This window comes from Gracilinanus agilis, chromosome X (assembly GCF_016433145.1).
Source record: "Gracilinanus agilis isolate LMUSP501 chromosome X, AgileGrace, whole genome shotgun sequence".
Taxonomy (NCBI): Eukaryota; Metazoa; Chordata; class Mammalia; order Didelphimorphia; family Didelphidae; genus Gracilinanus; species Gracilinanus agilis.
The window spans coordinates 36040651-36052160 of record NC_058136.1 but is presented as its reverse complement, the minus strand read 5'-3'; the positions used below and the strand labels follow the sequence as shown (position 1 = coordinate 36052160).

Here is an 11510-nt window from a genome sequence, read left to right as displayed (position 1 = left end):
CCCAATTCAACCTGACTCACTCAAGAGAAACTCTGTCTCATCAAAAACTATGTGCTATAGTAGTTTTCACTTTAGCTTATTTGAGTTTTTAGTTTGGGGTTTTGGTTTTATATGATTATTCTCTTACAAAAGTGAACAATATGGAAATATGTTTTGCATGATAATACATGCTAATACCCAGATTGAATTGCTTACCATCTCTGGGAAGAGGGTGTGAGATAATTTGGATCTTATAACTTCAGACAACTTATGTGGGAAATTGTTATTACATGTAACTGGTAAAATAAAATATCTTTACCAAAAAACAAAAAACCCTATGTGCTAACAGCTCAGAAGGAAAAGATTCTTGGAGAAAAGTATGCAAATAAGGCACATCTAATGTTACATGAATGGCTTCAACTGCTTCTTCCCTTCTTCTTTCCTGCCTAATTTTTAGGCCTTGGGCTTAGCCATGAGAATCGCTGTTTGCTGTCCTTGCAGGAGGCAGGTTATACAACCAAGAAAGCAGCCCTCGGCCACCACCCCCTTCAGCGCCCATCTCCTGGAAAACGTATGCTTCCTAAGCTATTTTTGAGGGGAGTGACAGCAGTTCTCATCAAATCCCCAAATTATCTGACCAGTAGGTTGATAGCAATACTTGGAGGCTTAAGTGAGCCTCCATTGCTACTCTACCCTATCAGGTTAAAAAAAATACTGAAGATCACTGAAACCAGACACAAATAGCTTCAAAGTTGATATGCCGAAAAAAGACACATTTCTCACAAGACAAACACATCCTCAGGACACAAGACCAACCCCAAACTCCTGCAACATGATTTTTGACCAAACTAAGATCACATCCTAATAAAACTCAGCTCCATCAGTGCACAGTGAGGTCAAGACAGCAGCAGTAGCTGAGCTTTTTCATAATGAAGTGTCATCATCGTCCCGGAAATCTCCAACCAGGAGGGAGTGCTTGTCTGGTTCACTCAGAACAATGCTGTTCAGGGAACGCTTATCTGAGAGCAGGGAGTTAATTGATGCTCGGCTGTAATTGACTATCTGGTCCAGCAAACCTAGCTTGGGAGAGTCTCTGGATGTGTCGTCAAGGCCGATGTGAACGCTAATTTCTGAAGGACTCTTCCGGCCTACTTGGTAGTGAGCTCTCAGTTCACACTTCTCATAAGTAGGTTTCTTATAACTAAAAACACAGAAAAGCACAATGTAGTTTAAAATACTGTAATAAACAAATGTGGCTGAGCCACATACAGACTTATATAGTAATAAAAAGTATGTACTGTAGATAGTCATTTCTGATATCTTAAATATAGCTTCTGATAGTTCATTTCTCACCTTAAAAATAGTTCAGAGCTTGTTTTTACATGCTTCTACTAAAATGGCAAGGATGGGAACTGCTAAGTGGCTCAGTGGATTGAGAGCCAGACCTAGAGATGGGAGGTCCTGGGTTCAAGTGTGATTTCAGACACTTCCCAGCTGTGTGACCCTGGGCAAGTCACTTGACCCCCCACTGCCTAGTCCTTACCACTCTTCTGCCCTGGAACCAATACATAGTATTGATTTTAAGATGGAAGGTAAGGATTTAAAAAAAAGAAGGTAAGGGTTTTTAAAAAATGGCATAGATAGGAAGGGCAAAGTTGTTTCCACAAAGGATTTCACTGACACAGCCTACCTGCTGAGTTATCTGTTATAACTGGGCAGATTCAGTGGCTGCAACCCTCCAGAGAAGGTGCAGCCAGAGAATCCCCTCCAAGTGTCAGTCTTATCAAACTGTATCATTCTCAAATCACTTGAAAGCAAAGCTCTTATTCTTTTTACCAGTTACTTCCCTTCAGGATCCTTAGAATCTGGGACCCTGTATGATCCTAAGCAAGTAACTTAAACCCACTGCCCAGCCCTTACCAATTGGAACCAATATATAGTATTGATTCTAAGACTGAAGGTAAGGGTATTTAAAAAAAAAAAAAAAGAACCTGGGATCCATGGTTTACACCATGCAGGCTACCAAGGGAGTCTCTCTACTCAGCTGATATGGAACTAAAAGGTCAGAAATCTTTTTTTCAAATTCCTTATTTTAGGTCAAGTGTATACAATAGAAAGATGTTGTAAACAAGACAAAAAGGAAATTAAGAAGCACTTTCCCAGGAAGGAATGTCCCTTGAGAGTCACTGCAAGAGATATAGCCTAGAAATATTCTGGTTTCAAAGCAAATTTATATGGAGCTTGTCACAACTACAATGGGAAATTCTACTTCTTGTGAGTTCTAGTCCTGCAAAGGAACTGGTTTCCATCTTCCTCAGTGCCAGTGGTTGCCATATATAATATATACATATACACATAATGTATATGTAAATACATATAAATATATATATATGTTGGGAGAATCAAGGGCTCCCTTTTAACATTAATAAAAATTTGGGCTCATATTATAACCTTGGTTTCAAAACCTATCAAGAAAGCCTAGTGATTAGGGATTTAGGGCTGAGGTTCTTAATCTGGGCTCCATGCATTTGTTAATAACAGTATTTCGATATAACATTTCTTTTATAATCTAATATATTGTATTTTATTCATTTGAGAAGAGGTCCATAGGCTTCATAAGACTTCCAAAGGGATCCATGTTACACAAAATAGTTTCAAGGAAACATGTTTGGCCACACTTACAGTTTGAGCAACAGTGAAGACAGAACCACCGAAACTGACGAGGCAGCCATGGCAGCTGATCCCATCCAGGGCTGCAAAACCAAACCAATGGGCATAAAGACGCCTAGGAAAAAAACAGGGCCTTAGGTCAGGGCTCTGAATCTACAGCATTATAGAGCTGCTAAGATGACAGAGTGCCTTGCCACTCTCTCCACTTGTTTGAGTTGTTTTTCATATACTCGTCTTGATTCCCCATGAGAGTATAAGCTCCTTGAAGACAAGGATCATGCCTCCTGCTTCTTTTTGTATCCCCCCACAGAGCTGAGTACAGTGTTCTCCATATAGTAGGTAGCACAGTAAATAGTTGATCATGGAAATAGTACATTTTAAAGGAAATACTATAGAGGACAACTTCCTGGTTTTTGAAGTGTTCAACCAAAAAGAGTTCAGTCCCCCTAAACTGGAGCACCAAGGAAGGGGAGAAATGACACATGCAATCACCTCCCATTACTTGATTAAGAGTTTTATCTTGATCTCATACTGGGACAGGGAGGCAGATATCTCTGACATTTCATCACTAATTTTGGACTCCCTTCTGCTGAATGTAGTCATTTTGACTGGGACTAGTAGAACTCCTTAGGCTTACATTCAAAACTTTCTAGCAAGGATTTCCCTTCCCTTCTTTGCCTCCACCTTGGAATGTCTCCACCTTCAGTCCCTCTGTGCTTCAGGTAAGCTAATCTGCCAAGAATTTGCAAGTTTCTATATATCCGTGACCTTCCTCATGTTATCCCTCCAACTAGATGTTTTTTTCTCTCACACTCCAAGCCTCTCAAACACTTAATACTATTTATTGGATGCTTACTATGTGCTCAACACTAGGGGTGGGAGAGGGAGGTGGTGGAAGACGTGTGAAGGTAGACTCAATTTCTGATAAAAATCTATTAAGTGCCTACAATGTACTAAGGAGACAAGAGGAACAAATTCCTCATCTCCCTCAGTTCCTGAATCAAAGTTCACCACCATCTCTAGGAAGTTGTTTTTATCCCCCAAATTAATCCCATTTAGCTTAGAGTATTCATTTATTCTACTTGCTCTAAGTACTGTAGGCCCCCCTTATCCACAGCCAACAGAAAAGACTGGTCTCCTCTGCTTTCACTTCCCTCCTTTTACTTTTTTAAATAGGACTTTTTTTGCAGGGTGGGAGGAGGCCATGGGGCCATTGAGCAGAGGGGTAGGAGCAGGGAGAGAAAGCCCATATATATGGAGTCTTCAGGTGTTCCTTCACTTATATCCATCCACAATAGGTCTTGGAATATATCCCCTGCAAATATCAGGGCCCTACCGTATTTCTCTTTTTTGTACTTGCTGGACAAACTGGTTTGTAACTGATTTCATTTACATCTTTTTTTTTCTGTTTTGTCTTTCCAAATAAAGAGTGTGAGGGCTCAGACTAAGTATATGGCCCACCTGCCTCCTTAGCCCCTAATAAAAGATGGTGAACATTCTTTTGTTCACTCAAATGCTTGACAATAAGTTCTAAATCATTTCCTTGGGGCTTATTTCTTCTTGTGTCTAGCTAGCTGGTTACCCTTCTGCTTAAAGGGAAGAAGACCCAAATGCTTTTTATTCCTAAAATGGTAAAGCAGTTCAGTGCTTTGCTGGAAATTACTGGTTTTATATAATAAACTTCCCTACCAGAAAGTCATGCCCAGTAACTACACCCTGAAAACCAATCTATAAATCCAAACTTCATCCCCTGCAGATCATTGCAATGACTCTTGAAGAACAAAAGCAGTAGTTGGTAAAGCATTTCATACCAGCAGCTATGGGGATTCCAAGTAGATTATAAATCAGAGCAAAGACAAAATTTATTCGAATTCTTTTGACAGTCTTCCTTGATAAGTCAATACTTGCTACCACATCCAGAAGGTCATTCTGAAAACAGAAGCATTTGGTACATGAATGAGAGGATGTAGCTTAACATGTAACTATAGGGTTTGGTTTTCACACATATGGAAAATGATGAAGCCCTCATTATAAGGTCATTCACTACAAATTTAACAGTCAGCTTTGGAAATGAAAACTGGTTTTCAGAAAATTTCCCTAAGATTGTGGGAATTCTCATAGGCTGGTAGTATTTGGTCAAATTCCATTATAACAAGCTCCAGGTAATTTTATAGGAATAACTTCCTGAACTGTTGATATGTATGAAGTGAAGAGAAAAGTGCTTACCCCTCTACCTAATTTAGCTTTTTCATTTAAATTAGAGAGATAAAGGCAGACAAACAACTAGCAAGCACTTCCCAAGGCCCAGCCCATTTCTATGCTGAGCAGCACAAAAGGATGATGATGTAGTAGTAATAATAATAATAATAATAATAATAATAATAATAATAATAATATCTGACATTCCTATAAAGCTTAAAGATTTACAAAGCACTTTCTTTGCACATGTCATTTCATTTAATCTGGGAGGTAAGCACTAATTTTATCCTGATTTTAAAGATGAGGTTCGGAGAGGTTCCGTGACTTGCTCTATATCTGCCATAGGATCCAAACTAAGGCCCTTTTGACCCCTGAGCCCAGCCCTGGATCAAGCTATCTCAACAGGGAAGTAGCCAGATTTTTCGACATCTTTGGTAAGATTGCTAGGGATCTGAGGGGTTAGCTTTCCCAAGAAAGTCCACCCATGTGACTTACCCTTATTAGAACCACATCAGCAGCTTCAATGGCTACATCTGTACCAGTGCCGATGGCAATTCCAACATTAGCCATAGCCAGTGCTGGGGAGTCATTGATCCCATCTCCCACCATTGCTACCCGCTTCCCCTCCTCTTGCAGCTGCTTCACCTTAGCAACTTTGTGAGAGGGAAGAACTTCAGCAAAAACTTTTTTAATGCCCACCTAGGGGAAGAAAAAAAATCAATTTTAAAATGCTATTAAATTTAGTCAGCATGATGTTAGGCACTTTAGGAAATAGAAAAAAGCAGAAGACAAGAAGCTTATCACCTAGTTCTGGATTCAAGACTAACTCCAAATCAAGAGGACAAAATAAGTGATTCAGACAATTTTAAATGTCCTCAGAGTATTAGAGAAAGGAGAGATCCATATGAGCTAGTGTTTATGGACCCTTAAAAATCTAAGTCCTGCTATCATGGTCTAGCCCAGTGATGGGCAAACTTTTTAAAGAGGGGGCCAAAGGAAAGGAAATGCTCATCTGTCAGTCTGTTTCTAAGGCAACTCTTTCGAAGTTTCATTGTATTGTATCCTACTCGTTGTATCTGTCAGATTAGGAATAATGTCCAGCTGCCAGATAGAACATTTCAGGGGGCTGCATCTGGCCCTGAGCTGTAGTTTGCCCATCACTGGGCTAGCCCAATGTTATTCTAAGAGTTATTCCTCAATTGCTTAGATATTACCCTATTCTACAGGTCTATCACTGTTCAACTAGACAGAACACTGGAAGCCACTAATGCTGCTTGTGAGTGTGAAACCTAGAGGGTCAGAATTAAAAATCCAGACCCCTGTAAAACATTATAGTGAAACAGGCTTGTCTTCAGGAATTCCAAACCTGGAGACCTTTGGTCTCCAGATCCTAACCCTTGCATGATAAAACAGCCTTATCTATAGGAACTCACACCTTGCAGACATCCCCCTATCTACAGGAATTTCAACCTTGCAGACATCCTGTCCCCCAAGATCCTGCCCCACCCCCACCTGCTCATCCTTAAATATTCAGCTCCTTCATTGGGTGGCATGAGTCCCTAGCCTTAAGCTAGACAATAAAGTCTTTTTGCATTTTGCATTGCTGGCTTCAGACTCATTTTTTGGGATCCACTCTCCAGGGCACTTCAGTGAGATTAATAACTAGTAGTGGGTTAAAAAAGGGGAGATACAGCTGAAGATCCACCTTTCCCTTCCCCTCTCCCAAACAAAGTCACCTGAAACTCACCTGGGAAGCAATAGACCTAGCAGTTTTACTGTTGTCTCCAGTCATCAAAACAACTTCTAAGCCCATAGATTTTAGTGTGTGGACAGCCAGCTCTGCTTCAGGTTTCACTGTGTCAGCGATAGCTATCAACCCACACAACACACCTAATACAGTGGTCGTGGACAAAATACATTTGGTTAGGAGCATAACCAAAACAAAGCAATATTCTGCCTTCTGTCTACAAACCCACACAGACCAATGAAGTCTAATCAACTGATGCCCCTCTTGATTAGGCCATAACAAGCCAAATGACTCTGAGCCACTTACTGAAGTCAATAGAACAAAGCTAAGAGCAAATCTCCATTTTTTCTTATGAAAATATTGCCAAGAATGAAGGCATGGGTGAGAAGGGCAAGAAAACAGGAATGAGAAAGGAGACAGCTGGATAATAAAAAAGCCTCTCTCTTCCCTCAGATTGGTATTTGTTAAAAGTCCTAAACATAGTCATTAATTTAGAGATTCACATAGAGGACATTTCACATTAGAAGAAGGTTACAGGGACTACTAGTCAGCTCAGTGGATTGAGAGCCAGATCCAGAGACAGGAGGTCCGAGGTTCAAGTCTGGTCTCAGACACTTCCTGGCTGTGTGATCCTGGGCAAGTTATTTAACCTCTATGGCTTAGCCCTTTTGCCTCAGAACCAGTACACAATATCAATTCCAAGATAGAAAGCAAGATAAAAAAAAGATTACCACAACTGTGCAGATGAGTTGCTATGGGATCCATATAAAAAGAGAAGATGAAGTAAAATGATAAAGCTTCATCCCAAGACCTAATGTGTTTATAATAAAATATTGTCTTCCATCTCACCATGAATGGATAGAATAAATCTAACTATGGTGATATTTCATTTCTGTTCCATTAGACATTACCACCAAATACAGGATATGGAAGTACAGAATGGTCCAGACAAAAGCAAATGCAAGAGAATTCAATTATGTGAAATCAGAATAACTGAATTATCATTAAATTGAAGTATCATTTTTCTTTGCATTCAAATGTTAGCTGGTGCACAGTTACTGCTGAATACTTCTCCAAGGGAGAGTTCAGGAAGCTCTCAAAAATACATACAGAGCAACATAACTAACTACCGAATTATCCCTGATATATCTGCATCTATTCATACCAAGCTTCAGAGCAAAGCTACAGAAAACTCGTACCATCAATGGCCACCAGCACAGCTGTTCGACCTTTCCTCTCATGTTCAATCATCACACTGTCCACATCATTCTTAATGACAAGGCCATTTCTGTTCATCCACTCCCGGTTCCCAATAAGGACTGTGTACTTCTGAGAATTTGAGGCGGCTAAAGGAAGAAAGCAAACTATTTTTATCTCATCTCATGCTATTATTGCATGATGTTCTGATTATTTTTTGTTTCTAAGAAAAAAGCATATATGCTTCCAAATATGGATGTTATATTTTGCAATGATGAGTATTATAAAATAATTTGTATATTAACATATTTCCAACATAGGCAAATGAACCAGAATATTTATGAGAATCACTGGTGGGTCTATGCAATATATCAGATAATTCATATCAGATCCAGCATGTGGCATGTGTTAGTAAATGAGGAGAAACAAGCTGCAGTTAACGAACTGATTTGCGTTTGAAAATTCAGGGTTGCAAAGTCTGCTACCTTCCCCTTATATGGTCTACAATTGGTACTAAAAAAATGACAAGTAACTTACTGGGCACCTGGGCATCAATAATCAAGGAAGAATGACCTGGCTGTCCATCATTTGCATCAAGGTCCATGAGGGATGCATTTTTAAGATTATTTTCCTCTACTTGCCAGTCATTTTTATGGAGGAGAGCTTCAATGTTGGTTACTTTACAGCTAATGCCACAACCTGGGATAACTTGGAAATCTGTACAGGTACCCAAGGTTTCGGTGTCCAGCTCCTAATAAAAATAAAACAAAAATCAGAATGATGTTGTTTCCTTTTCTAAACATCCGAAGGTCCTCATTTAGTCAGAATCAATGTAAATTCTACAGTTTAACCTGTATTTAATTATGAATTATCAAATACATACTGCAAAGTTCACTAATGTTTATTGCTACTAATTGGATATATGAATTTTTTCAAGAATGCAGGAACTAAGAATGGTCTCTCATCCAAGGTCATATAAAGAGTCAATGAATGGAGAAAATGAGAGTGGACCTTGGAATTTTTTCTTCTCAATCTCATTGTCTAATTACTATACAAAGAATGCTCATAAGATCATTTCTTACTTACTCATGGGGAGCACCACAAGTTAAATCCTTAACTATTTCAGGCTCCATTTTCAGTGAAGGTCATCGAGGAAACAATAATACCTTCATTTATTTGTCCCCCCCTGGTAAGAGTAGGGATTTAAAAAAATTTTTTGTCGTTGTGTCCCCAGCACCTAGTATAGTGCCTGGCATACAGTAAGGGCTTAATAAATGCTTTTGAAATTATTAAAAAACAAATCTGATAGAGTGCTCTTTACAATATGGTGCAGTGGTCATTAATGACCCAAAGATTCCTTTCTTTCATTCAGATATTTCAGTGCCTACAATGAGCAAGATGTTAATGCATGGTGCTGGGAGAGATACAAAGGCAAGTAAGATAGAGCCCTAGCCTTCAAAGAGCCCATAAGCTGTTAACAATCTTCATTGTTCATAAGTCTCTCGGGATCCATCTATCTTTACTTAATTTGGGGATAAGTGATATGACTGGTTGTAGTTGAAGGGTAAGGAGAAACAGAATGAAGAGAAAAAAATCAAGAAATGTGAATGCTAAGAGTAGAACTAATGCTTAAGCATTACTTGCTAAGACATCTGTTTCTGTAGGCTTGTCCAAATTATACATAATCATAATCAAATGCTCCCAAGTCATCCGACTTCATATACTGAAGCTTTCTTTGGAAAGTCACTATAGAAAGACCACTATTTTAGGTAACAAGGAAAATATCATACCTGTCTGCAGTATTTTGTTACCGCTGCTCCTAGTGGGTGCTCACTGTTACTTTCAGCAGTTCCTACAATAGCCAGGATCTTATTGCGTGATATTTTACTACTTTCCACTAAAACTTTCAGTTGGTTCACTACTGGAGTTCCATGGGTTATGGTTCCGGTCTTATCGAACACCACTACCTTTACCTGCAAAAGTCATATGCGTCACAACATATCGTGATAGTCTTTACCATCAGCAATTCTAAAATGTTGAGGAGAGGAGTTCCACTATTGGCAAAAATATTGCCTTCTTATGTATTTTTTAAAAAACAGCGTCCCTTCAATTATTTTTGGGAGAATGGGAACGTAGAGGAATTGAAGAGGAAGAGAGATAGAACTGCAGTTGATAATCCCTACTCCTCCTCCACCCTAATGTATATGATAGACTGTATAATTGTGCTAAATAACTACATGAGTCTATTAAAAACTTGCTGTTTAGTTGTTGTTCAGTCATATCTCCCTTTTCGCGAACCCATGAGGGTTTTCTTAGCAAAGATACTAGAGTGGTTTGCCATGCCCTTGTCCAGCTCATTTTACAGATGAGGAAACTGAGGCAAAGAGAGTTAAGTGACTTACACAGGGACACAGCTAGTAAGTGTCAGAGGTCAGATCTGAACTCAGGAAGATAAGACTTCCTGACTTCAGGCTTGATACTATACTATGCCATCTAGTTGCCCTAAACAGCCTGTTTAACAAGTCTGTTAAACGACTAGAGTGAGCCAATTCTTAAGCTAGCTCCTAGAGATCCCAGGGATTCCATGGATAGAGTTTAGAGAGTCCATGAACTTGGATAAGAAAAAAGGGACATTGTTAGTTCAATGTTTTTGATTTCCTTTGTAACTTGGTGTATTTTATTTTGCATATTTAAGAACACAACTTTGAGAAGGGGACTAGAGGCTTCTCCAGATAGCCCAAGGGTTCAGGTCATAATAAAGGTGCAGAAGCCCTGTTCTGAATTTGGTGTGAAGGGCAGATTGGCACTGAGTAAACAGAAGCTAGGTAAACAGAGGTGGGGAACTGGAGACCAGAGAGTTCCATGTAGCCCCAGATCAGAAGCTAAAAACTAGAAAAGAAATGGCACTCAGGTAGCCTAGGGGAGAGAGCTAAAAAGCAGACTGAAACTAGAAAGGAGCCCCAATACCCAAGAGACTGAAAGTGGGTGGCTTGAACAACATTCCAACTCGGTCCTAAGCAGGACTTGATCTCCCTCATGTGCTTCAAGTTGCGTAGCTGTATAGAACTTATATACAGGTAGAGTTTATACCCTCAGATTATCCTCTCACTGGCACGAATGTATTTTTTCCTGTAATCAAAAACATGGGTCTGAGATTGTGGGGTACACAGCTGACTCTAAGGAGAGGGGGCAATGGGAGATAGCAATCAATTGCCCTTCACATTGAGCAAGTACTTTGATGTTATCTGTGTACTATTCCCAAAACAGTCTCGTGAGGCAGGTAGAGCCAATATTATGGTCTTCATCTTCTCATGTAAGGAAATGGAGACTCAAAGAGATGACAAGCCAAGGAAAGAAGCTCAGGCCAAGACCCAGGTGGCGGCGAGCCTTCTGTGCAATAATATGACCATGCTCTGGCCCTCTAGTTCTGCACAAGTCAGCTTCATTGCTTACCTTGTGGGCCATTTCCAGGGGTTCTCCACCTTTAATCAGGATGCCATTTTGAGCTCCTACCCCAGTGCCCACCATAACAGCAGTGGGAGTAGCTAAGCCCAGAGAACAGGGGCAGGCTATACATAGCACAGTAATAGAAGCCTGGAAGGCAAATCGGATGATCACTTCAGTTCGGGAGATGCTCTTGTTGTAGCCCTTGCAAAGAAAGAAGATGTATTCTAGTTATTGAACTATATGGTGCCAGATAGGACAATACAAAGGAAAT

At 39.8% G+C, this 11510-nt stretch overlaps 1 protein-coding gene across 1 annotated transcript in view; it reads right to left on the bottom strand.

Annotated features, from left to right (window-relative positions):
* Positions 1 to 903: 903 nt before the first annotated feature.
* The window catches only part of ATP7A (ATPase copper transporting alpha), a 56271-nt gene continuing 45664 nt past the window's right edge, over positions 904 to 11510 (bottom strand). Inside the window, exons 12-20 of the mRNA XM_044682803.1 lie at positions 11246 to 11440; positions 9583 to 9765; positions 8330 to 8543; positions 7795 to 7941; positions 6596 to 6738; positions 5344 to 5547; positions 4461 to 4578; positions 2662 to 2764; positions 904 to 1180 (exon numbers count right to left, since the gene is read on the bottom strand). Coding sequence (XP_044538738.1) covers positions 904 to 1180; positions 2662 to 2764; positions 4461 to 4578; positions 5344 to 5547; positions 6596 to 6738; positions 7795 to 7941; positions 8330 to 8543; positions 9583 to 9765; positions 11246 to 11440 — 1584 coding nt within the window. The remainder of the gene's footprint in view (positions 1181 to 2661; positions 2765 to 4460; positions 4579 to 5343; positions 5548 to 6595; positions 6739 to 7794; positions 7942 to 8329; positions 8544 to 9582; positions 9766 to 11245; positions 11441 to 11510) is intronic.